Source organism: Hylobates moloch, unplaced genomic scaffold (assembly GCF_009828535.3).
Source record: "Hylobates moloch isolate HMO894 unplaced genomic scaffold, HMol_V3 SCAFFOLD_5, whole genome shotgun sequence".
NCBI lineage: Eukaryota > Metazoa > Chordata > Mammalia > Primates > Hylobatidae > Hylobates > Hylobates moloch.
In genome coordinates this window covers 93,975,769-94,003,018 of record NW_026652280.1, presented here as the reverse complement: position 1 = coordinate 94,003,018, position 27,250 = coordinate 93,975,769, and the positions used below count along the sequence as shown (strand labels likewise).

Genomic DNA, 27,250 nt, shown 5'->3' with positions numbered 1-27,250 from the left:
TCACACTGCTTTCCACAATGGCTGAACTAATTTACATTCCCACCAATAGTGTGTAAGTGTTCCCTTTTCTCTGCAATCTCACCAGCACCTGTTATCTTTTTACTTTTTAATAGTAGCCATTCTGACTGTTGTTCCTCTCTTTGTGTCTATGTATTCTCATCATTTAGCTCCCATTTGTAAGTGAGAATATGTAGTATTTGGTTTTCTGTTCCTGCATTAGTTTGCTAATGATGATGGCCTATAGCTCCCTACAGATGGTATCTCATTGTGGTTTTTATTTGCATTTCTCTAATGGTCAATGATATTGGGCTATTTTTCATATGCTTGTAGGCCACATATATGACGTCTTCTGAAAAGTGTCTGTTCGTGTCCTTTGCCCACTTTTTTTTTTTTGAGACGGAGTCTCGCTCTGTCGCCCAGGCTGGAGTGCAGTGGCATGGTCTCGGCTCACTGCAAGCTCTGCCTCCCAGATTCACGCCATTCTCCTGCCTCAGCCTCCTGAGTAGCTGGGACTACAGGCGCCCACCACCACACCTGGCTAATTTTTTGTATTTTTAGTAGAGACGGGGTTTCGCCGTGTTAGCCAGGATGGTCTCGATCTCCTGACCTCGTGATCCACACGCCTCGGCCTCCCAGAGTGCTGGGATTACAGGCGTGAGCCACTGCGCCTGGCCTCCTTTGTCCACTTTTTAATGGGGTTGTTTTTTCCTTGTAAATTGTTTAAGTTTCTTATAGATGCTGATTATTAGACGCATATAGATGCATAGTTTCCAAAACTTTTCTCCCATTCTGTAGGTTGTCTGTTTACTCTGTTGATAGTTTCTTTTGCTGTGCAGAAGCTCTTAAGTTTAATGAGATCCCATTTGTCAATTTTTGCTTTTGTTGCAATTGCTTTTGGCATTTTCATCATGAAATCTTTGCCTAATCCTATGTCCAGAACAGTATTGTCCAGGTTTTCTTCCAGGGTTTTTGTAATTTTGGGTTTTACATTTAAGTCTTCAATCCATCTTTAATTGATTTTTGTATATGGCGTAAAAAAGGGGTCCAGTTTCAATCTTCGACATATGGCTTGCCAGATAGCCCAGCACCATTTATCAAACAGGGAGTCCTTTCCCTATTGCTCGTTTTTGTCAGCTTTGTTGAAGATCAGATGGTTGCAGGTGTGCAGCCTTATTTCTGCGCTCTCTACTCTGTTCCATTGGTCTATGTACCTATTTTTATACCAATACCATGCTGTTTTGGTTACTGTAGCCCTGTAGTAGAGCATGAAGTCGTTTTTTACGACTTTTTTAAAGCATTGTCTTAAGACATTGCTTTTGGTCCTGTTTATAGTGAGTGTGATTTAGCTAAATCACGAATGTAGTCTTTTTCCCTTTAAATCAAAGGATCTCGTAAATGATTGAGTTTACTTAGGACAAAGTTAATTTGCCATTTATTTATTTATTTTTTTCTGAGACAGAGTCTCACTCTGTCGCCCAGGATGGAGTGCAGCAGTGCGATCTTGGCTCACCGCAACCTCTGCCTCCCAGGCTCAAGTGATTCTCCTGCCTCAGCCTCCCAAGTAGCTGGGATTACAGGCGTGCACCACTACTGCCCATCTAATTTTTGTATTTTTAGTGGAGACAGGGTTTCATCATATTGGCCAGGCTAGTCTTGAACTCCTGACCTCAAATGATCCACCCACCTCGGCCTCCCAAAGTGCTGGGATTACAGGCACGAGCCACCATGCCTGGCCACCCATAATTTATTATATAGTATATCACCAATTCTCCAGTTTCCCCAACATTTGTTTCAAATCGCTGCCTTTATTAAAGGTGTTTTTGTCCAAAATTAGGGTAAGAGCCAAAGTCCTCATAGTGGGCACAAGGCTTTGCCTGACGTGGCCTCCTCTCTCTTCCTTTACACCTCAGGCTTTCCCCGACATGGCCTCCTCTCTCTTCCTTTACACCTCAGGCTTTCCCCTGGCTTGCTCTTCTCCTGTCATCTTGGGCTCTGTGCAATTCTTGAACCAGGCCAGGCCACTCTTACCTTAGGGGTGACGGCTTCTGCCCTGGTGGTCTCTCTTTCTGGAATGTTTGCTCCCTAGATATCCCCATGGCTCATTCCAGCCACTCCAAGTTTTTGTTCAGATGTTACTTTCTCAATGAAGCCCATTCTGAAGAACCTGTTTAAAATTGCAGCTGCCCCGGCTCTGTTTTCCCTACTCTATTTTTTTTTTTTTTTTTTTGAGACAAGGTGTTGCTCTGTCACCCATGCTGGAGTGCAGCCTCTACTCCATGGCTCAATGCAGCCTCCAACTCTCCAGTTCAAGCAATCCTCCCACCTCAGCCTCCCAAGTAGCTAGGACTATAGGTACACACCACCATACCCAGCCAATTAAAAAATTTTTTTTGTTAAGATGGGTTCTTGTCATGTTGCTCAGGCTGGTCTTGAACTCCTGGGCTCAAGCCATCCTCCCACCTCAGCCTCCCAAAGTGCTGGGACTACAAGCATGAGCTGTTGTGCCTGGCCTTCCCTACTCTATTTTCTATATAGCACTTATGACATTCTAACATACTATTCTTTATTTTACTATATAAGATAAGGTTTGCCCAGGCTGGAGTACAGGGGTGCAATCATAGCTCACTACAGCCTTGTAGCTGTAATATGCTATACTTCTTATTTATCTATTAATTTATTTGAGATGGAGTCGTGCTCTGTCGCCCAGGCTGGAGTGCAGTGGCACAATCTCGGCTCACTGCAAACTCTGCCTCCCGGGTTCAAGCGATTCTCCTGCCTCAGCCTCCCGAGCAGCTGGGACTATAGTCGCGTGCCACCATGCCCAGCTAATTTTTGTATTTTTAGTAGAAGTAGGGTTTCACCATATTGGCAAGGCTGGTCTCGAACTCCTGACCTCGTGATCCACCCGCCTCGGCCTCCCAAAGTACTGGGATTACAGGCATGAGCCACTGCTCCCGGCCAATATGCTATACTTCTAATACTACTTACCACGTTTATTTTTTATTGTCTTTCTCCCCACCATATCTACTAACCTGTAGCTCCACAATGACAGATATTTTTGTTTTGTTCATTATTTAATAAATATTTGTTGAATGAAGACAGCTGTTCCCTGAGGTAGTCTGAATCCTAAATAATTGGCGCCATCTAGTGTTCTTGGAAGCATGTGTGAATTATTCCTGAGAATCTTATTTGTATTAGCCATTGGATAAATTGTACTGGTATAATCAATTCTGCTACTCTGTTTTTCACTGCCCTCTATGGCTCTGAAAATATTAAAATGTTTTCAATGATTAAACAGGCACAGGACATATTAATTTCCCTAAAAGCATTTTTTTTTTGAGACAGGGTCTCGCTATCACCAGGCTGGAGTACAGCGGCAAGATCATGGCTCACTTCAGCCTTGACCTCCTGGGCTTAAGCAGCCCTCCCACCTCAGCCTCCCGAGTAACTGGGACTACAGGTATGTGCCACCACACCTGGCTAATTTTTAAATTTTTTGTAGAGACACTGTCTCACTATGTTGCCCAGGTTAGTCTCAAATTCCTGGGCTCAAGCGATCCTCCCGCCTCAGCCTCCCAAAATTTTGGGATTACAGGTGTGAGCCACTGCCCCCAGCCTATGAGCAATTTTTTCCCCAATGATTTGACTGTTCTTTCCAGAATTCCCATGTGGGGTAAGTGTCATGAAAGTCTTCTTTTAACTTTGGGGTACCTCTACCCACTCACCACCCAACAAACAAAAAAACAAAAAACAAAACAAAACAAAACAGAAACTCTTAAAAACCTCAAAATATGGCAATAATCATAATGGCAATAATCTTGGCTATTTTGGTAATTGTTTTGGTACACTTTGCCTCCAGAATTTCAAAGTACATATTTATTGATTTTGAAATTTTGGTTTTGGCCTCAAAAGCCCCCAAATCAAAGTGATAAACCATTAGCAAGAGTAACTAATGTTATTTAAAATAGCATCAGAATTCTCTAAGGTAATGGGCCCAATCTTCTGATTTAAAAAATATTGGTTTTTTAAAAAATATGATAGAGACAAAAAACTTCCTTAAACGTATTAAAATATTTTAATATTTAATAGTTGATAATGAAAAAGATAATTAATTTTTACTGAATGCTTATTGTGCTAGGAGCTACTCTAAAAGCTCATTAATCATCTTAACAACCCTATTAATGTAAGTTCTCTAGTATTAAGCTCCATTTTTCAGATGACAGAATGGAGAAACAGAGAAGTTAAATAACCTTACTTAAGTCACAGAGCTACTAAACAGTGGAGCCAGAATTTAAATCACAGCCCAAGCTCATGAGCTCATAACCATGTTCTCATCTACCTCCCCACAGAAGGGCTATGATGCTATTTTGTGTTAAAGTTCTTGGCCTTGTCAAACAAATTAATTAACGTGTTCTTCTAAAAAGGAATCAAGGCAACCATAGATAAACAAAAGCATATACAATTTTCCTAGAAGTTTTTTTTTTTTTCTTTTTACCGTCAAGAAAGTTGAAGCTGCAGAATTGTCCCGCATTCTAAGGATGCTGTGGCAATGAGTAAAAGTGACATCAAGGTCAAGGTCAAAGGCAGAAGCTAGTTTGCAGTGGCACAATGAAGAACCAGTTGGTCCTTGCTGCCCTCCCACCTCTTTTTGCAACCCATTCCTCAGAACTTTTTGTTCTACCCTCCAATTGTTCAAAGCTTCCCCCTACTCTGCTACTGGCGCTAATGTTTTAAAATAGATTAAATGACTCAAGTTCCCAAATTATCAATTTTCTTGAAATCTGCTATTTCCTGAATCTGCTTTATCTCAGCTGGTATTAAGAAAATAATTGAATTATCTGTTAAAGTTAGTCCTACTAAGGAGTGATTTACTAGGTAACAACCAGAATTTTTTGCATTATACATTATACTCTTTAAAAGGAGTATGAATTTCCCAGAATTTTAGATTGATGGAGTCTTTCAGAGGATATTTGTGAGTAGGTGGTTTCCAGGCTCGTTAGCCTGGAAATCATGTTCCTCTCACCATCCTCAGCTGGAATCTAGGATTCCTTTTCCAAATGTTTGCTTGACTCTTTATTTTTTGTTAATTTTTTTTAAAAATTTAGACTGAGTCTCGCTTTGTCACCCAGGGTGGAGTGCAGTGGTGTGATTTCGGCTCACTGCAACCTCTGCCTCCCAAGTTCAAGCGATTCTCCTGCCTCAGCCTCCCAAGTAGCTGAGATAACAGGAAACTGCCACCACATCCAGCTAATTTTTGTAGAGACAGGGTTTCACTATGTTGACCAGCCTGGTCTTGAACTCTTGACCTCAGGTGATCCACCTGCCTCGGCCTCCCGAAGTGCTGGGATTACAGGCATGAGCCACCGCACCAGGCCTATTTTTTTCAATTTTAATTTAATTTAATTTTTTTTTGTAGAGATGGTGTCTCTGTGTTGCCCAGGCTAGTCTCAAAACTCCAGAGCTTAAGCAGTCCTCCCACCTTGACCTCCCAAAGTGCTAGGATTACAAGCATGAGCTACTGTGCCCACCTGACTCTTTAAAAAATTTTTTTAAATATAAAGTGATTTAGGAAAGGGAAATGATCATTCTCCATCTTGGATAGAGTTTTTCCTCATGTGGTTTGTGGATTACCCACTTCAGACTTAACTGGAGAGATTCCCAGCCCTGACTCTGACCTACTACACCAAAATCTTCCAGCAGGGCTCAGGAATCTGTATTCTAACAACCTTCCCAGATGATTTTTATGTGTGCATTAAGTTTGGAAACCACTGACCTAAAGGGATAGTTTTTAAAAGTAAAGTACCAGCATCACTTGGGTTATTGGATTCTTTCCTATTACAGATCACAGACCAGAACTTCAAGGAGTACCATGTAAAAACCTAATTATAAGACCACATATAATTTTAGGGGACTAACAATTAACAACTCTGTTTACAAGACTGTATGTCCTTTTGTTGTAAATTATACGTGTGAAATGTCTCAAGGTATATATGTGAAACATCTCAAATAAATCTTTAGTGGATGTTGTTTAATCCTGACTTGCTTTCCATAAAATTAACCAGTTGCCCAAAGTTTTTACTCTACTACCCACACATGAGTCTCCAGTAACCCCTAAGGCATTCTCTGAACAAGCCTCATTTCCTCTATAAAAGAAAACTGGCTTAAAATGAACTGAGTTTGGTTAACTGCACAAAACTTAGGCTGATTAAACTTAAACTGGTTATCAAAAAGGACTATGAATTTTGCAGCTTTGGAGATGTTTTAACGTAGGAAATACAACCACATTTTTGGATGAGCAGGGTATACAGTGGCCTAAAGCTAGAGAATCCAAATGAAAGGTTAAAACTGGATTCTAGTACAAATAGGTTAAAACTAGATTTGACTAAACCTACCTCTCCATCCAATTGAATGTGAATCTGTTTTTGTTTTATTTTTTTATTTTTATTTATTTTTTGTTTTTGAGACAGAGTCTTGCTCTGTTGCCCAGGCTGGAGTGCAGTCTCGGCTCACTGCAACCTCCATCTCCCAGGTTCAAGCGATTCTCTTGCCTCAGCCTCCCAAAGAGATGGAACTACAGGCGCGTGCCACCACGCCCAGCTAATTTTTGTATTTTTGGTAGAGACGGGGTTTCACCAGGTTGGCCAGGATGGTCTCCATCTCTTGACCTCTTGATCTGCCTGCCTCAGCCTCCCGAAGTGCTGGGATTACAGGCGTGAGCCCCACCGCGCCCAGCCTGTTTTATTTTTTAACCAGCTGAGTCCGGCAAGAATTCCTTGACATTCTGCGATAATGTAATGGCCTCTTGAGAGTCCTTTACAGAAACACAGTTTAGATGTACATAACATACTAAGAAGGAAACCATTTAACTTGACAATACCACACCCAGATAATTCAGATACCTAATCGAATTTTTCATCGGAATTATTTGGTTTGGCCAAGGTAATGGGGTAACAAATACTTTTCTTTTCTTTTCTTTTTTTTGAGACAGAGTCTCGCTCTGTCGCCCAGGCTGGAGTGCAGTGACATGATCTCGGCTCACTGCACCTGGGCCTCCCGGCTTCAGTTGAGTCTCCTGCCTCAGCCGCCTGAGTAGCTGGGACTACAGGCATGCCACCATGCCGGCTAATTTTTGTATTGTTAGTAGAGACTGGGTTTCGCCATGTTGGGCAGGCTGGTCTTGAACTCCTTACCTCAGGTGATCCGCCTGCCACAGCCTCCCAAATTGCTGGAATTACAGGCGTGAGCCACAGCGCCCGGTCTTTTTTTTTTTCTTATACATTGTTTACACTCCTCACTTACTCCTGATTCTTAACAGTTGTTACAACCTTTCTTCTCCTTCATTTAAAATCTAACTCAGTTCAATCAGGAAGGTCACTTACCTTGAAAGTCTTCCTTCTTTAGAGCTGGGGGTGCATGGTGTTCTTGTTGGCAGAGTAGAAATGAGATATCAAGGAAAAAGAACCTGTAACACAACTGGGAACCCTTAACTCATTGTAAGAACTGCCTCCAAATCAACTTCCTCAAGAACTAAAGAATTCTTTGAGAGAGAGAGACTGGCTGATAAACAATCTAAGGGGAAAACTTTTAAAGATTGTAACACTAAAAATAATTCCGTAAAACTACAATGCAAGTCTACCCAACAAAACCTTAAAAATATAATTTTATTTTTCCTTCAAGAGATCATGGGAAAATCTACTATTCTCGTTTAAAATATATAACTTCTATTTGTTACTATATTCGGATTTGTGCTACTACTATTCTGGATTTGTTCCCATGTATTTGTGGAACCAGGCAGCTAATAATCTTTACTCAGCATCTCTGGTATTTCTTGAATGAAAATGGAATGGATTGGTGGAATTAATGGCTAGATGTTTAGAAGACACTAGTTACCTTGTTATTTTCTCTGTATAATGATGAAAGCCTACAACTATACAGAGACATAAATGAGCCAGGGTGACAGGTTGGGAAAGATGAAGAGGGAAGAGGAATGGATGGGCTTGTAGCCCTCATCCGGCCAAATTCCCAGCTTTGAGCTTCACTTTATTGTAAAATTAGAGGCTAAAACTATTTAAAGCTTCCAAACTTTTTGATGAAACAGAAACGCCAATTAGTTACTAACATAATTAATCAGTGTATCCTGATTTTTAAAAGATATTTTCCTTTGTGATTTAAAAGAAACATGGGAGTTGGAGTTGCAGCGTCAGTCCTGAAGGACTGACCTCGGGAGGCCAGGTAGGAACTGATAAACTGGCAACAAAATCACATGTTTTCAGCTGAATATACTGATATTCAAGCGTCCAGAAAAACAATTTCGAGCCTACGTTCACAAGTTTGCCAGAAAGGCCTATTATTGACACAGCTGCGGATCTCAGACATCTGAGTTAGTCAGCGCCATTCTGCTGGAGAGGATTAAGCCTGGATGCTTCGAGCGGAGTTGGGAACGTTATCATCTGAGGAAACTAAAAGGCGCCAGCAGTAGGGCTTTTTCCAAGGTCTCTGACAAAATATGTTGCGGGAAAAGTCAACCCGCCCCAAATTCCCCCGTGTGGCCCTAACTCGAGGCTCCGGCTCCTCGCGCCGGAAAGCTGAGGAAGAGACGGTCCCCTGCGATTTAGATACAAACGCGCGCGTGCAGGGAAGGCCATCCCAGGGCAGACACTGCCACCTCCGCCGCTTCCGACGCCCGCGCTCGCGGGAGAGCCTAGCGCCCCACGGGAACCTCCCGACCACCGCCGCAGCGCGGATGGGCGTCCCCGGGAGCCAATGGACGCGCCGGGAGGCGGGGCAGGAAGGCCGAGGGGGCGGGATTTCCCGCACGGCGGCTCGGCGCCTGGAGAAGGCGGTGCGGGCTGGGACGGCGGCAGCGCCTGCCGGAGAGGGCGGGCCGGGGTCAGCTGCGGTGGGCGGCCGCTGCGTCTCCTGCCGCCGCCCTCCCTCCGCCACGATGCCGGGGATCGACAAGCTGCCCATCGAGGAGACGCTGGAGGACAGCCCGCAGGTGAGACGCGGGACCTGGTGGGCGACTAGGGAGAGCCCGGCGGGCCGACCCCAGGTCTGGCGCCTCCGCCGCTCCCGCAGGTGCCCGCCCCGGCCCAGGTGGGCGCCGCCGCCGCCCTAGGTCACCGCCCGTCGCAGGCCGCGCCCCGAGTTGTGGAGGCTGGGCCCGCCGCCCAAGGCCCGCGTGGGCCTGCTCGGCTGGGCCGAGGGCCGCAGGCGGAGACCGAGCCGCTGGTGCTCGTGGGCCAGGCGGTCACGTACGCGCGCGGGTCTCCTTTTTATTTGACGAAAGGCGCCGTTTTTATCGCGGTGATGTGAGGTGCCAAATCTCGATCCTGAAATTTTCTCCCCGAGAACCTCTTCAGAAAAAATGCAGAAGGGAGAGAAACCCCGGTAGTCTTAATGATTTCCGAGGCTCAGCAAGCTAGAGAAGGAAATGGATCGTTTTTCTTCGGGAGAGGCTGTAAGGTTGTGTGTGGAGACCTAACGGCAAAGCCCGTGACGGGTCCCGGAGCCCAAGACCGCTCTCCCCGCCGAGTGTGCCCGTGTCGTGGCCGTGACTGTGGTCGCTGTCACTCGAGCTGTGCACGGCGAGGGATGGACGGTGCCTTCGCCGCTCCTCGACTGCTGCGCCGCTCCCTGCAGACTTGGCCTTAATAAACTCATCAAAATAAAAGCCCTGTGTTCTGTGCGTCGGAATGATGCTGGTGTGGTTGCTCTAGCTTAAGACAGTTTTGGAAAATGTAACCATTTAATATGTTTTCAGTACTGAAGAATGAAATCAGCTATAGTTTTTAAAATGTTGGCAGGGGCTGTAACTTGGATAGGGAAAACTTCATCTGAGCCTTTTTACACGATAATTTAAACGGTTTAAGACGGTGTTGCTGGTTGGACACTATTTAGAATGAAACATTTCTGAATTATTGCTGATTTAGAAATGCAGTTGCACCATTTCGTGTGTCTTTACAGTTGAACATGGCCCCCAAAGAAGAAAAGCAGAAGAGGTCTAGATCTCCTTTTCCTGGATGGCACTTCTGCCATGGATTTTGTGCCAATGTTAATTGCCAAGTTGAAATGGGGCTCTGATTGTAGAATTGATTTGTTCTTTTTTATTCTGAAAGTTATCTTCACAGGCCAGTTGCCTGCTGCTAATGTACTCTTATCAGCCTATAGTGACAAAAAGAGAAACTCACATTTGATTTATCTTGACTGCCAGTATACTCGGTTCAATTTTTTTCTTGATGATTTCTCCATATAAAGTTATAAACTGTATTTGTTTCACATGATTTGCAAAAAGTTTGTGGAATTGGTCAGGTGTACTTTGTCATTTTACTTTTTATTATGTAAGATTCAACAGGTTGCCTTACCTTTCTTCTCTTACTTGGCTTTTTTTTTTTAATAGCCCATAAAGACTATAAACGGCTCAGAATGGATTGTATACTGCCCTAGAAATGACTTGTGAGGCAGAGATAAACTCTTGACTCATCTAATTTCTTGAGGTTTTTGCACAGATTAGTTTACAACTTAAGAATTGTGGTTTTTTTTTTCTTTACAAGCATGCATCATACTAGTGTCCGTTTTACAGTATGTTTGTTTGTTTTTTGAGATGGGGATCTTGCTGTTTCCCAGTCTGGAGAGCAATGGCTGTTCACAGACACTATCGTAGTGCACTATGTCCTGAAACACCTATGCTGAAGTGATCCTCCTGCCTCAGCCTCCCTAGCAGCTGGGACTACAGGCGTGTGTCGCTGTGCCAGCTAATTTTTTTTTTTTTTTTTTCCTGAGACGGAGTTTTGCTCTTGTTGCCCAGGCTGGAGTGCAATGGCACAATCTTGGTTCACTGCAACCTCCGCCTCCCGGGTTCAAGTGATTGTCATGCCTCAGCCTCCTGAGTAGCTGGGATTACAGACGTGTGCCACCACGCCCACCTAGTTTTTGTATTTTTTGTAGAGACAGGGTTTTGCCATGTTGGCCAGGCTGATCTCGAACTCCTGACCTCAGGTGATCCGCCCGCCTTGGCCTCTGAAAGTGCTGGGATTACAGGTGTGAGCCACTGTGCCTGCCCTGTGCCAGCTACTTTTTAGTGAAGTAGCCACATTGATATCCCTTCAATGTTGAAAGGCAATAAATTTGAACTAGGTAAAATTTACTTGGGAAAATTAATTGGGACAACTGGGATTTAGGAAGTGTAGATACTTGGAGGTGATTCTTAGGTCGAACCTGTGGCAGAATGCAAAGCCTTGGACCTAGGGTTGAGGAGGTTTTTAGTCATCACTGCCACTTACTACCTTCTGCTTTAGGGCAAATCGCTCAACTTCCCTGAACCTCAGCTGTTGTGCCTTAATGGCATGTTTTTATTTTTGACCCTGATTAAAAAAAAATAATAGTTGCTTGCTTCAGAAAAATTGGAAGGTCCAGAAAAGAATAACACACAATTACCTGTTGGGTACCCAGCAAAACCTTATTAACAGTTTGCTTTCTTTATTCTACTGTTTTTTTTTTTCTTCTGTATGTTTTAATGGAATTGAGATTATATTGTGCATAATGATCTTTATCCTGCTCTTAGCTTAACATTATCACTTATCTTCATATGTTTTTACATTCCAAATAAAAAAATTTGAAGACCACACGTTTCCTTAACTGATTTCACAACCCATTGCTGGACTTTCAGAGTTTTCCCAAAGTTTTGCTTTTATAAATAGGGCTGAGATTAATGCTTTGGAGCATAAATTTTCTTCTCAGTTTGAACTATTTTATCTAGAATAGAGTCCAAGAAGCAGAGCAGCAAAGAATATGAAGACTTTTAAAGCTCATGGTAAGTTTTTTGGTTTTTTTTGAGACAGAGTCTCACTGTCACGTAGGTTGGATTGCAGTGGCGCAGCCATAGCTCAGAAACCTCAAACTCCTGGGCACATGCCACCAAGCTCAGGTAATTTTATTTTATTTTATTTATTTATTTTTTGGAGATGGAGTTTCGCTCGTCACCCACACTAGAGCGCAGTGGCATGATCTTGGCTCACTGCAACCTCCACCTCCTGGGTTCAAGTGATTCTGCTTCCTCAGCCTCCCAAGTAGCCCAACTAATTTAAACATTTTTTGTAGAAGACTGGGCGTGGTGGCTCATGCCTGTAATCTCAGCACTTTGGGAGGCCGAGGCGGGCGGATCACGAGGTCAGGAGTTTGAGACCCATCTGGCTAACATAGTGAAACCCCATCTCTCCTAAAAATACAAAAAATTAGCCAGGCATGGTGGCGGGCATCTGCAATCCCAGCTACTCGGGAGGCTGAGGCAGGAGAATCACTTGAGCCCGGGAGGCGGAGGTTGCAGTGAGCCGAAATTGCACTGTTGCACTCCAGCCTGGGCAACCGTGCGAGACTCCGTCTCAAAAAAAAAAGAAAATTTTTGTTTGTAAAGACAGGGTTTCACTGTGTTGGCCAGGCTAGTCTTGAATTCCTGGCCTTAGAGCTGAGATTACAGATGTGAGCCACTGTACCAGGCCCTAAAAGTTTTTTATTTGATTAGTTTTTAATTTTTTTAGATCATTTAGATCTAATCAAAAGTGGCCTGCCAGTTGCTACCTAAAAAAGTTAGAGCCTTGGCCTGGCACAGTGGCTCATGCTTGTAAACACTTGAGGGTGGGAGTTTAAGACCACCCAGGGCAAAGTAGCAAGACCTCATCTCTACAAAAAATAAAATTAGCTGGGCGTGGTGGCATGAGCCTGTAGTCCCAGCTATTCAGGAGGCTAGGGCAGGAGGGTTGATTGAGTCCAGGAGTCCGTGGCTGCAGTGAGCTATGATCACACCATTGCACTCCAGCCTGGGTAACAGAACGAGGCTTTGGCTCTAAAAAAAAAAAAAAAAAAGAACCTGGGAGTGATGGAAGACTATCCTGAATTATAGTTACCCTTCTTTTAGTTTTGATTTATTGTAACTACATATTAAATTAGGGAGAATTTGCAAGTCCAAAATCCAGCTGATCAAACAAGCATCTTTTAAGAATATCGCCTGGAACATAGGGGGGGAAAAAGCATGTTTGGAATTGTGTTGCCCAAACCAGACAATTCTGCAAAAGATCATTCATTGAGCCAGAAAATCTTAAGCTTATACTAGATGCCTTGTCCATATTTATATGTTGTTTTAAAAATCAAAATCAAAATAAACCTTGTTAATTACTAAAAACAGATAATGATCTTTAAAAAATTGATTTTATGTGTAGATATGCATCTTAGTGATTCATCTATGATAGAACAGTGAAGACAAACCCCAGTCCCAAATGGGATCTTCTTTTTTTGCATAATATGAAATAATCATGAGATGTGCCTTTCCTCCCAACGTTTTGATGTCTCTGATTGGGATTCCTCTTAGAGTTGATGGTATATTAACAATTGCTATCAGCCAGGTAGCAGTAGTAATGTATTTCACACTGCCTGCAAATGTACATACTTGGTTGTTTCTCCTAGTAGCATACTGGCCAAGTGTAGTCTCTCAGTGTTCAACTAACAAATCAATTTTGCCACCATTTGAGAAAAGAATATCAGTCCTGGTTTTTGTCCGAAAACCTTCCTTTGACACCTGTTGAGATGTCAAATGACATCATCAAAACTTGCTGAATGAGTGTCAGTTTCTTGGAAGAAAATATTGGGGACAAAAATGGAGTACTTCTAAGAAATACTTCTCATGGCACAGAGAATGATAATGTATATTGGTGACTCTTGAGTTGCAAAGTGGTTCATGGGCCCGGTGCGGTGGCTCACACCTGTAATCCCAGCACTTTGGGAGGCCGAGGCGGGTGGATCACAAGGTCAGGAGATCGAGACCATCCTGGCCAACACGATGAAACCCCGTCTCTACTAAAAATACAAAAAATTAGCCAGGCATGGTGGCTGGCGCCTGTAGTCCCAGCTACACGGGAGGCTGAGGCAGGAGAATGGCGTGAACCCGGGAGGCGGAGCGTGCAGTGAGCCAGGATCACGCCACTGCACTCCAGCCTGGGCGACAGAGTGAGACTCCAACTCAAAAAAAAAAAACAAAAAAAACCAAAAAAGAAAAGTGGTTCATAAGATTCGAACTCTGTGAAGTTTTAGAAATAAATTTATGATACTTTTATTTCTTATGTTTACATGAGAGCTGTATGTGATAAAATTCTGTGTGAAAGTCTGTTTCCATAAATATAAGGTAAAAAATTCAAGACATAAGAAAACCTTAAGTCATAGCTTAATTGCCAGCATTGTTTTTTTTTTGAGTAGTACAAAAATAAAAATGATGCATCTTACAATGGATACCATAATAGATTCGATGAAATGGTACCATATTGATTCTATTTTTTTAAGCTACTAACTTTAAACAAACAGTAATTATCCAGTGTTGAACTTGATATCATTAGCTTAAAATAGGGAATCTGTTTCAACTTTCTTTGCGCTAAGAAGAGCTTTTAAATTTAATTATGCTACAAGTTTTTACAAAATATGTAACTCCTTGAATTGGAATTACCCATTTTTAGAAAAAAAAACAAAAAAACAAAAAACGAAGTGGGAGATTTTTCTTGAGAATGGCACTAGCCAAACAAGATTTCCTGATGCTTTCTTTTTTACATCTTAAAATAGCACTATAGGGAGTTGTAGTGGAGTGTTTGAAAAAGATTTGTCAAATCTAAATCTCTGAGGCCTGGGGAAGTAGAGGACTGAAAACAGGGACTTACTGGCATAATGATTTTGTGTCTTTTCCCCTTCTTTATACTATATTGACTTAGCTTCCTCCTCTGAAAATAGGAAGCTAAGGAATAAGTTGATTTAAGAAAAAAAAATTTCTGGCCATGTGCGGTGGCTCCCACCTGACCTGTAATCCCAGCACTTTGGGAGGCTAAGGTAGAAGAATTGCTTGAGCCCAGGTGTTTGAAACCAGCCTGAGCAGCATAGTGAGACCCTGTCACTACAAAAAATAGACAAAAAGTAGCCAGACATGGTGGCACATGTCTATAGTCCCAGCTACCTGGGAGGCTGAGGTGGGGGGATTTTTTGAGCTTGGGAGATCAAGGCTGCAGTGAGCCGAGATCGTTACTGCACTCCAGCCTGGGAGAAAGAATGAGACCCTGTCTCAGACAACAACAGCGACAGTTTCTAAGGCTGAGGCATAAATTATTTTTAGGATAAAAATATGTCTTAGATTTTAAGCTGTAGTTATCTCCAGTAGTTGTTGGTATTTTCATTCTTCCCCTGGGCCTTTGGGATGTAATGTATGTCTACCTTGCCTTTGATAGCCTTAGTTTCCTTATCTTTGGTAAATTGTTTGTTGACATTCTCTTTTTTTTTTTTTTGAGGCGGAGTTTCGCTCTGTTGCCCAAGCTGGAGTGCAGTGGCACGATCTCTGCTCACTGCAAGCTCCGCCTCCCAGGTTCATGCCATTCTCCTGCCTCAGCCTCTCGAGTAGCTGGGACTACAGGCGCCCGCCACCACGCCCGGCCAATTTTTTTGTATTTTTAGTAGAGACAGGGTTTCACCGTGTTAGCCAGGATGGTCTTGATCTCCTGACCTTGTGATCCACCCGCCTTGGCCTCCCAAAGTGCTGGGATTACAGGCGTGAGCCACCGCACCTGGCCTGACATTCTTAACATTTACTTATAAGCTTTCCCCCTTAAAATAAAGATAATTTTTAAAACATTTTTTATTTTGAGACAGAGTCTCGCTCTGTTGCCTGCCCAGGCTGAAGTGCAGTGGTGTGATCTCGGCTCACTGCAACCTTCGCCTCCCAAGTTCAAGTTATTCTCTTGCCTCAGCCTCCTGAGTAGCTGTGACTACGAGCACGTGCCACCATGCCCGGCTAATTTTTGTATTTTTAGTAGAGACGGGGTTTCACTGTGTTAGCCAGGATGGTCTGAATCTCCTGACCTCATGATCTGCCTGCCTCGGCCTCCCAAAGTGCTGAGATTACAGGCATGAACTGCCGTGCTCGGCCTAAAATGAAGATAATTTTTAAATGTGCATAGTAGAAAAACGACAAAACAAAATGAAAGCCAAACAATGTAGACATGTATAAAGAAGAAGAAAGGAAAACCCCCAAATTGTGCATTCAGAAACACCTAGTTAGCATTTTATATGCTGAAGAGTCGGCCATGTTGGGGAGGATGTACTGTGGTATTTTTAGATTAGGACAGGGAGGGGTTTGGCCTCTTCTAGAAAAAACTATAGAAGAAATAATCATACTAAATTATCCTGAAGTAAGACATTTAAAATATTTATACTACATGGAATGCTGTTAATTTAGCTTTGAATGTTTCTGTTGATTTGTTCTTAGTTTATAGAATTTTTAGTTTATGAAAATATACCTCTGTTTTTCTCCTAAAGTTTGTGTGACATAGTTGGAAAATACCTCTGCTTTGTTGAAGTGAAACTAAGAACAAAACAACTCTGGCTTCTTAACATTACTATCAAAAGAGACAAAATAGATTAAAACTCAGAATTACTAGAACTTTAATATCCTCCGATTTTTGCTTATTTTAGAAAAAATATTTTTCCATCTGATTTGTATAATGATTAACATAAACTTATTGCTATTGTTTTATACAGACAAGGTCTTTACTAGGTGTATTTGAAGAAGATGCCACAGCTATTTCCAACTATATGAACCAGTTGTATCAAGCTATGCATCGGATTTATGATGCACAGGTAAAACACTGAGGACTAACTTGATGCTTTTAAAACATGAATCTTTAAGCCTCATGAGGACAGATAGTGTCTGTCTTGTTTACCAGTGCTTAGCCCTGTATTAGGCTCATAGTAAAATATTTGTTGAATGGATTAATGAACATTGAGTGTATTACAGAACTGACATTTCAACTACTAGTGTACAGTTTGTAGTACTACAAAAGTGATGGAAGATTGAAGCATCTGCCCATTCTCCCCAAACATAGTTTGGGGGAAACCCCTCATTAAACTCACTGATAGTGATCTTTCCTAAGATTTGAATGAAGACCCCATGTCATCACTGGTATTTTCCCTAATCATGCTTATTACAATCTTATGGAACACTTCCCCACCCCCACTTTTTTTTTTTTTTTTTTGAGATGGAGCTTTGCTCTTGTTGCCCAGGCTGGAGTGCAGTAGCGTGATCTCAGGTCACCGCAACCTCCGCCCCCCGGGTTCAAGTGATTCTCCTGCATTAGCCTCTCGAGTAGCTGGGATTACAGGCATGCACCAGCACGCCTGGCTAATTTTGTATTTTTTAGTAGAGACAGGGTTTCTCCATGTTGGTCAGGCTGGTCTCAAACTCCCGACCTCAGGTGATCCGCCTGCCTTGGCCTCCCAAAGTGCTGAGATTGCACCTGGCCCTTTTTTTTTTTTTTTTTGGAGATGGAGTTTTGCTAATGTTTCCCAGGCTGGAGTGCAATAGTACAATCTCAGCTCACTGCACCCTCCACCCCCCAGGTTCAAGCAATTCTCCTGACTCAGCCTCCTGAGTAGCTGGAACTACAGGCATGCACTGCTACGCGCGGATGATTTTCATTTTTAGTAGAGGTCGGTTTCACCATGTTGGCCAGGCTGGTCTCGAACTCCTGACCTCAGGTGATCTGCCCGCCTCAGCCTCCCAAAGTGCTGGGATTACCGGCGTGAGCTGCTGCACCCGGCCAACACTTCCCCTTTTTCAGTAGAGGATTTGAAAGTTGGCTGCCTCTGTCTAGTTAAAAGAAGGCACTAAAAATTAGATGTACCTCTGGAGTACAAGAAGATGAAAGGTATGACTAGGTTTTCTTGTTGACCAGGAATAAAATTTGAAGCTATGTTTGGATAACTGAATTATAAGCTTAAACAGCAACCTAGGTTCTGTAATATACTTTCTTCGGGATTAATTAAGCGTACAAGTTTTATTTTTTTCCCTTCTCATATTGTTTGCTTTCTGGCTTCACATTTTCATTACGTACTTAAGAGTTGCTATGTTGTTGTTTAGTTTTTCCTTGTGATCAGGCTCTGAAGCTTTGCTTTCTGACTACAGAGATATATGATTAATATGTTAAAGAAATGTCGTATTTGTTATATTCACCAAAAAAACTAAATTAAAGTTTTTCATATGGCTGTGTTGCTATGTTATATGACTGGGTCAACCACATTTTGGTTGTATGTTATTAAGTGCTTACTGTAGTCTAGTATCAGCATCTACAGAGGGCAATAATCAGTCATCAACGTAGATGCTCTAAAGATTTTGCTAAGGTTATATCAGTTTATTTCTAGGCTTTAAAGTATTTAGTGCTTAGTTTTTATTAGCAAAAAACAAACACCAGGAACACTGCTGAATTCCTTGAGAGTGTCTATTTTATGGTTTGAGTTTTCTTTTAAAGTGCTTTAATGGTAGTACCCCTTTCCAGTGATTTAATGAAGGTTTTAAAAAACATGTACAATATTTATGTTAAGTGATAATAAATAAATTAGGTATATTCAACTAAAACTTTTTTCTCAGTAATATGCTAATTTGAATGCTTTTTCCATAGAATGAATTAAGTGCAGCAACACACCTGACCTCAAAACTTTTAAAAGAATATGAAAAACAGGTATTGTATATCAAAGTTTTAAAAGCATAGTTTAAAAGTATAGTATCTGTATAGATAGACTTGCAACAAGAATCCTTAAGTTTTCTTGAATTCACAGAATATGCCATTGAAATTTCATGATAGCATTCATGTTCAGATAATTTTAATGATTTAATATTAAATACAGAGGCTATCTAGTTTACTTGTTTTCTTTTACAAATGAAGAAGTTGTGACTTGCTGAACGTTACACTGTTATTGGAGGAACTGGAGCTAAATGCTAAATCTTTGAACTTCCAGTATGGTGGGTATTCCAATATGCCATGTCAGTTGGTTACTTAACAATTAATGTTTATTATATACATTACACAATTTTAGTTAAATGATATTTTAGAGCTTTTTCAACATTTTGGAAGTTTTCTGAAGTTATTTAAAAATGTAAATTATAGTAATGTCATTCCCAAAAGACACAACGTTGAAACTTTACCTCATCTCTGTTTCTTGCTTTTCAGCGTTTTCCATTGGGAGGTGATGATGAAGTTATGAGCTCTACATTGCAACAGTTTTCAAAAGTTATAGATGAGGTAAACGTTTATTTTATTTTGCTTGATTAAATGGTCTTATAATTAAGTTACCCAGTTGCTTAGCTTTTATTTTATGAATAAAGCTCTATTGCAGGGAAGACTAAAGAGGAACCTTACTTCCACATCCTGGTGGCTGGCTCATCAAAACAATACTTTCTTTACCTGATTAAAACATTGTTTTCCAGGAATAAACATATAGATGTGCTTCTTCTACACATAGTCCATGTAACATTCAATCTTGACATGTGTCATTTGATGTAGGCAGGGAGAGAAGAGTTAGGTAGTGAGCTACATCTGGGTTCTTTGTGGTTGCTCTTTTGCTATTAAGCAACATTTTACTGTTTAGTCTTTATTAATCCTGCTCTCCTAAACAGCCAGAATCAACCCTGAATTCCTCAAATCAGTCATCGCAACAAATCATTAAAACAAAGACCTAAAAGCTAAGAGGAAAAAAAGGTAGTGAGAGATTATGGAGAATCATAAACTGTTCTCTACTGTTGCAGTAAAACCTCTTCTTTTCACATGGACCATTCAATAGTCCTGTGTTTTCTAGAATCTTAACTGGAAAAGTAATTTTTTTGAAATAATAACCCATTATAGCAAAATGTTTTACCAGGAAATCAAGATAAAGAAATAATGTAATTTTTTTCATTTAAAAAAATTGTGGTAAAGTATGCATAGCATAAAATTTGTCATTCATGACATTTAGTGCATTCACAGTGCTATGCAACCATAACCACTGTCTGGTTTTTAGAACATTTTCATCATCTCAAAGGAAGCCTTGTGCCCGTTAAGCAGTGTATTAGTCTGTTTTCACACTGCTAATAAAGACATACCTGAGATGGGTAATTTATAAAGAAAAAAAGGTTTAATGGACTCACAGTTCCACGTGGCTGGGGAGGCCTCACAATCATGGCGGAAGGCGAAAGGCACATCTTACATGGTGGCAGATGAGAGAGAATGAAAGACAAGTGAAAATCATCAGATCTTGTGAAACTTATTTACTACTACGAGAAGAGTATGGGGGAAACTGCCCCATGATTCATTTATCTCCCATGGGGCCCCTCCCACAACATGTGGGAATTATGGGAGCTACAATTGAAGGTGAGATTTGGGTGGGGACAGAGCCAAACCATATCAACCAGTCACTTCCACCTCCCTGCTCCCTCAGCCCTTGTCAACCACTAATCTTCTTTCTGTATGGATTTGCCTACTTTGATATTTCATATAAATGGACTCATAATTTTAGACTTTTTTATGTCTGTTTTCACTTAGCATAATGTGTTCAAGGTTCATTCATGTTGTAATATGCCTCAGTACTTCATTCCTTTTTTGGCTAAATAAAATTTCATTGTTATGGATATACCAAGTTTTGTTTATCTAGTCATCTCTTTATATATCTGTGTATCTGTTTATCTAGTCATTGTTCATTTGTGTTGTTTCTACCTTTTAGCTAGTTCAAATAATGTTGTTAGGAGCATTCACATACAAGTTTGTTTTGTTTTTTTTTGAACAACAGTTTTCAGTTCTCTTGAGTAGGTACCCAGAAATGGGATTGCTGGATCATTGCATGGTAATTTTATGTTTATTTAAAAGTTAAATAATTTTAGAAAACCACCAAACTGTTTTCTACAGTGCCTGCACCATTTTACATTTCTACCAGCAATGTAGGAGGGTTCCAGTTTTTCCACATCCTCGCCAACAATTATTTTAGTTTGTGTGTATTTAAAATTTTTTAAAAAATTATAGCCATCTGAGTGAGTGTGAAGTGGTATCTCATTGTGGTTTTGATTTGCATTTTCTTAATGTCTAATGATATTGAGCACCTTTTCATGTGCTTATTGGCCATTTGTTTATCTTTGAAGAAATCATACAGATCCTTTGCCCGTTTTTAAATTGGTTGTCTTTTTATCATTAAGTTGTAAAAGTTATCTTTCTAGATACAAGTTACTTATCAGATACATAATTGGCATATATTTTCTCCCATTCTGAGTTGGTTTTTTTTTTTTTTTTTTTTTCACTTTCTCAATGGTGTGCTTTGATGCATAGAAGTTTTAAATTTTGATGATGTCTATTATATATTTTCTTTGGTTCCTTGTGCTTTTAGTGTCATATGCAAGAAACTGTTACCAAATCCAAGGTCGTTCTGTGTTTTCTAAGAGTTTAGTAAATGGAATTTTTTTGACTATATAGTATTTTGTACTATATCACATAATTTTTAGTGTTTTCCTATATAAAATATATCAGAACCTTTTTTATTAGATTCTGTTTAATTTACATAACACTGGTTAAATGTCTGTATAGTTATTTGGCCTTTTTGGTCTTTCTTTTTCTAGCTTAGCTCTTGTCATGCAGTGCTTTCAACTCAACTTGCTGATGCCATGATGTTCCCCATTACCCAGTTTAAAGAAAGAGATCTGAAAGGTATTGAAGTCATGCTTATGTTTACTTTCATTGGCTGTGAGATCAACGCTTATAAAATGCATATTACTCTATACCTACACCATTTCTGGACGACAGCCTGTGCCACTCTTACTTTGCTCAGTTACCAAACATTTATAGGAGCTCCTGCTAGATGTCAAATTAGATACTGAGAAATACCGATATGGATAAGATATCCCTCTTTTGAGAAATTGTAGAGAAGGAAGTGGGCACACTCATAATTACAACACTTATGTCTCTTATAATTAGGGAATGAGCAAGGTGCTGGCGGGGCTGTTAGGAGGGGGTCAGCAAGGCTTTACCCAAGGATGTGACATGAGCATTGAACAGTGAAGAGGAATTTGCCAGGAGCAGAGTCATTGTTCTGTTAGAGGGACTAGAGTGCACAAGGTATGGCTTTTAGAAATACACAGCCTATTTGACAGTAGCAAGAAACTCAGTGTGGCTGCAATGCTATATGTGTTAGAGTGAGGCAGGAGATGAATCCAGAAATAGAGTAGATGGGAGTAGGTCATGCTAAGAGGCTAGACTTCAGATTATGAGCAAAGGAGAAGCCAATGGGGGTCTTTAAGGAGAGACACAATTCCTTTGGAGGATGGAATAGAGTAGCCTTGTTATGTAGGAGACTAGACTGGGAAGTTGTGGGAGTCCAGTGAGATATGACCAAGGCCTGAGTTAGGATAGTGGCACAGGGTATAGAGGTGTGTGTATGGGCCGAAGTGGCAAGAGGTAGGGGTACTGGTACATCGAAAAATCTGCAACCTAGTCATTTGTGGGTTTTATTTTTACCCACTTAGGATTACTAGGTGATACAATGAGAGTTTTATAGAATTGGTTCTGCTTTCCCATAACTTGTAATCTCAGCCATACACACTTACTTCCAAAATATGTAGAAAGATTAAAAATATTGAACTAATGTATCAGTGAATGGTAAAGTATTTAAATTATACATGGAATACAGACAAATGCGTATTATACTATTCTACACCTACACCATTTCTGGACTGCAACCTGTGCCACCTTTACTCAGTCGCCAACACACCTGTAATGTATTTTAAAGATGGAGTTATTTATTGTGGTTGTGATCCTCAAGAATGGTCATTTCTAAGGTCTAGAACAAGATCTCTTTTCTTCAATGTAAGGGGACCGAATGGCATAATCTTATTAATAAGATGTTTTGTTTCTCATTTAGCATTTGAATATTTAGATTCATATATCAAAAATGCATGATTCTGGCACTAAATCAGAATATTTGCATATCTTACCATTTACAGTGGGTTTTTAAATTTGTTTTAATGTCATATCACTAATTTGTAGCAAGTAGGTTTTCTGGTGGTGTAACTGTTGCTAATGATAGTAAATGTTTCATAGACTAGCTGAAACACAGAGTAGCTTTTTCACCCTGAATGTTGAAGTATGAAATATTATTTTGAGTTTTAATTATAGTTTAAGTAGCAGTTATTGTTTTCCAAACAAATGTATTTCATAAGTATGCCAAACTTAAATTATTCTTGAACTTTTTCAGAAATACTAACGTTAAAGGAAGTATTTCAGATTGCAAGTAATGGTAAGCCCTGTAATTTGCACACTTATTTCTTGCAGTGATGTATTTGTTTATCAGTGCATATCTGTGGCCAGATTCTTTGTAATAATTGAAAAAAAACCCAATTAAAAATAAGTGAACATTACTTAAATCAGTATTGCTACTTAAATTACACTGTTTATACGATGTAATTTAAGAAAAATCTTAAGGAAATTAAGTCTTACAGGTTACTATCTTCATAATGCCTAAAGAGGTAGTGTAATATTTTACCTTTCGGCCGGGCGCGGTGGCTCAAGCCTGTAATCCCAGCACTTTGGGAGGCCGAGGCAGGTGGATCACAAGGTCAGGAAATCGAGACCATCCTGGCTAACATGGTGAAACCCTGTCTCTACTAAAAATACAAAAAATTAGCCGGGCGTGTTGGCGGGCGCCTGTAGTCCCAGCTACTCGGGAGGCTGAGGCAGCAGAATGGCGTGAACCCGGGAGGCGGAGCTTGCAGTGAGCCGAGATCACGCCACTGCACTCCAGCCTGGGCAACAGAGCGAGACTCTGTTTCAAAAAAAAAAAAAAAATTTTTTTTTTACCTTTCTTGTTCTTTTATATGTCCCAATTTTTCTTTAATGAGTGTTAGATATATATATTTTAAGATACGGGGTCTTGCTCTGTTGCCTAGGTTGGAGTGCAGTGGCTTTTCAAGCCACAATCATAGCATACTGTAGTGATCCTGCTGCCTCATCCTCCTGAGTAGCTGGGACTATTGGCATGTGCCACTGTGTCTAAGCTGTGTTTGCCATTTTTGTACTAGAAAATACTTTAAAAAGCTTTAGTGCATTAGTTTCCTTGGAATTAACTTTTTAAAAACCAATTTGAGAAGTAGACACATAATTTAGGGGAAATTTGGCTGTGGGGAAAATTTGAGTGCAGTGGTCATGTGGTAGGAAATTCTTGCTTTAGTACGTTTGTGGAAAGGTGCACATGTGAAGACCATTGAAAGCATTTGTAAGTTTTGGAAAGTACTGTTGTATTGTTAACACTCGTTTCTTTTTTCCAGATCATGATGCTGCAATTAATAGATATAGCCGATTATCAAAAAAAAGAGAAAATGACAAGGTGTGGTACATATTTATTCCTTCAGTGTCATAATTAACAACTATTCATTAGGTGGTTTAGTTTTTCCTTTATCAAAATAGAGCCAGCAGTTACTTTGTATGTTTTGTTATATTACTCTTAGTTTATTCTTTCCTTCTAGCTGTTCGAAACCTTTCTGATAATCATGGACCTCTTTAAACAAAATATTTTCTTCAGCCAAAGTTTGATGTTATAAGTAAATATAACTATTTTGGAAATTTAACTGATGCCCAGTATATAACATTGCCTCTTGTTGCTTTGTATTTTGATGACATGGCATTGGTTCTATTTGAATATATAGATGTGTTCAAAAATGTCTTCTGAGATAGAGTGGTCACACACATAATGAAATTCTGTTTATGAGGCCCTCCTTATTTATAGAAATATGTATCTTTTGATATTTGTTCAAGGAGTGAAATGCAAAAATATTACACTATATTTGAGGAGAAATGCATTCAAGTAAAGATGAGAGGACAGAATATTAACAGGTTCTTTTGGGCGTGCCTTAAGATCATGTCTTTCTCCAGCATCTAGTCCAAGGCTTGATGTGTAGGTCTTTCTAGATGCTTGTGACTGAGGTGATCTCTGTGCCTGGGTATTGGTGTTTGCAGCCAGCTGCTGGTGGAAACACAGTGACTGCTTGTGGGAATCCACAGTTGGGTATGATTTACTGTGCAACAGCTACTGTGACAAAGGAAATGTTTCTCACACAAAGTTTAGTACAAAGATTGATTTCCTTTTCATTTCTAATTTTAGCTGCAGACTACTACTTAATGGTGTATTGATAAAATGTATACATTTTGAGATCTCTATTAGTCACTTAGCCTTAGAGAAATAGTTAAAGGCTCTGGGTATAAAATTTGATATATTTTACGTTACTTCTGGCTGCTCAAAGTATTTTAAAAAACACTCTTTCACCAACTTATTTTATTTAAAAATTCATTGAGCACCTAATATACATCAAGCAGTCTGTTGGGTACCTTGGGGGAACAATGTGAATAGGCTTCACTCCTGCCCTCAAAGACTGGATACTCCACATTTATTGAAGGCTACCTGTGTGAAGGCATGCAAGTGGACTAGGAACCAGAGTACAAGGATGACAAGAAGGCATGAATTAACTCTGTTACTAGTTAAATACAATAATAGGGGTTTTAATAAAATGCTGAGAGAGCACAGAGAGGGCAGCAGTTAGCTTTGATTGGTGAATTGGGAAAGATTACATTTTTTTTTTGAGACAGATCTTCTTTCTGTCTCCCAGGCAGGAGCGCAGTGACGCCGTCTCGGCTCACTGCAACCTCCGCCTCCTGGGTTCAAGTGATTCTCCTGTTTCAGCCTCCACAGTAACTGGGATTACAGGTGTGAGCCACTATGCTTAGCTAATTTTTGTATTTTTAGTAGAGGTGGGGTTTCACCATGTTGGCCAGGCTGGTGTCGAAGTCCTGACCTCAGGTGATATGCCTGCCTCGGCCTCCCAAAGTGCTGGGATTACAGGCGTGAGCCACCACACACGGCCAGCAAAGGTTACACTTTTAAAAGGTGACATTTACATTGAAGATAAGTGGATAACACCAGTTTGGAATCGGAGAGAGTGCTTTCCTGAAAGAAAAACAGCTTTTCAGAGGCACGTGGTGGAGTTGGGAGAGTGTAAAGGTTAAGAGTACTCTGTGACAATAAAGGAAATGTTTGGAGATATGGCAGAAAGCGTAAGTATATTGGTACCAGATTACTATATGAATGACCTCGAAATTTGTGTTAGAGGGAGTGGACAGCCGTCAAAGGATTCTAAGTAGGTGAATAACATCATGCAATTGTGTTATAGAACAAACATACTAATGAAAATGGGAAGAGGACAAGACTAGAGGGTATCCAATGAAAGGAACTGGAATAGTTTGCAAAGATATAATGAAGGCCTCAGCTAAGGTTGTTACTGAAAGTGGAGAGGAAGGAGTACTTTTGGGAGATATTTTTTAAGTAGAATTGACAAGACTTGTGGTAATAGGAGGAATAAAAAATGAGTCCTAGATTTCTTGGATGTCTGGATGGATCCTGTAGTAATTAAGAGAGCTAAGAAACAAAGCAGAAGAACAGGTTTTGTGTACAAAACTATCTTCAGTTTTGTACGTTTTTAGCACATAAACACACATAAAGAACCCAGCTGGAGATGTGTTTACTCTGTCACTTGAGAGAGTGAGAGGGAGGAGATAAAATTTGTGAGTCATGGAGTCATTGGTATATTGGAATATTAGAATATTCTTGGTACTTGAGGATTCTAAGGAAAGCAGGAAGACAGAAGAACCTAATGCCTATTACATAATAGGTATTCAATAAATATTTGTTGTCTGAATAAAAGAACTTTAGGGAGCACACATATTTCAAGTATGGATGAAGGAAGACAAGCAAGTGCAAGAGAGGAAGAGTGATAGGGAGAGAACCAGGAGGGGAGAATGGTATGCTGTGAACTGATCAAAGTAAAAGACTAATGACTAAGCTAATAACAAACAATTGTTTGCCCTTCCTCCTTGTGGTAAGCTTTCTCTGCCATGCTTAGTTTAATTATTGTACCATTCTTAGTTACGTACAGAATTCTGTTTTCAATATGCTTTTTTTTTTTTTTTTTGAGATAGTCTCTCTCTGTCACCCAGGCTGGAGTACAGTGGTGTGATCTTGGCTCACTGCAACCCCTACCTCCCAGGATGAAGCTATTCTCATGCCTCAGCCTCCCCAATAGCTGGAATTATAGGCATGTACCACCACACCTGGCTAATCTTTTTTTCCATTTTTAGTAGAGACGGTTTCACTATGTTGGCCAGGCTGTTCTTAAACTCCTGACTGCAAGTGATCTTCCCGCCTCGGCCTCCCAAAGCGCTGGGATTACAGGCATGAGCCACCACGCCTGGCCTCAGTGTGCATTTTGTAAATTATGTGGTTGGAAGTTAAAACAGGAAAATTTGCTTAACCAGTATGTTGAAGGATTTCTAAAAGATCAGAAAACAGGAACATTAATGCTCAATTGCTTGTGATACTCAATTCCTTGGGTAGG

The 27,250-nt window shown here is 40.5% G+C and overlaps 1 protein-coding gene across 3 annotated transcripts in view; it reads left to right on the top strand.

Moving 5' to 3' along the window:
* Positions 1–8,813: 8,813 nt before the first annotated feature.
* The window catches only part of APPL1 (adaptor protein, phosphotyrosine interacting with PH domain and leucine zipper 1), a 44,846-nt gene continuing 26,409 nt past the window's right edge, over positions 8,814–27,250 (top strand). The window contains exons 1-8 of one of the 3 annotated variants that reach the window (XM_032153949.2): positions 8,943–8,998; positions 11,759–11,812; positions 16,561–16,659; positions 18,477–18,536; positions 19,026–19,097; positions 21,434–21,521; positions 23,065–23,106; positions 24,134–24,192. In XM_032153949.2, coding sequence (XP_032009840.1) covers positions 11,810–11,812; positions 16,561–16,659; positions 18,477–18,536; positions 19,026–19,097; positions 21,434–21,521; positions 23,065–23,106; positions 24,134–24,192 — 423 coding nt within the window. In that variant the 5' untranslated portion in view covers positions 8,943–8,998; positions 11,759–11,809. Of the gene's footprint in view, positions 8,999–11,758; positions 11,813–11,863; positions 11,927–16,560; positions 16,660–18,476; positions 18,537–19,025; positions 19,098–21,433; positions 21,522–23,064; positions 23,107–24,133; positions 24,193–27,250 lie in introns of those variants that run through there. The other 2 variants (XM_032153948.2, XM_058439111.1) reach the window with 2 other exon arrangements.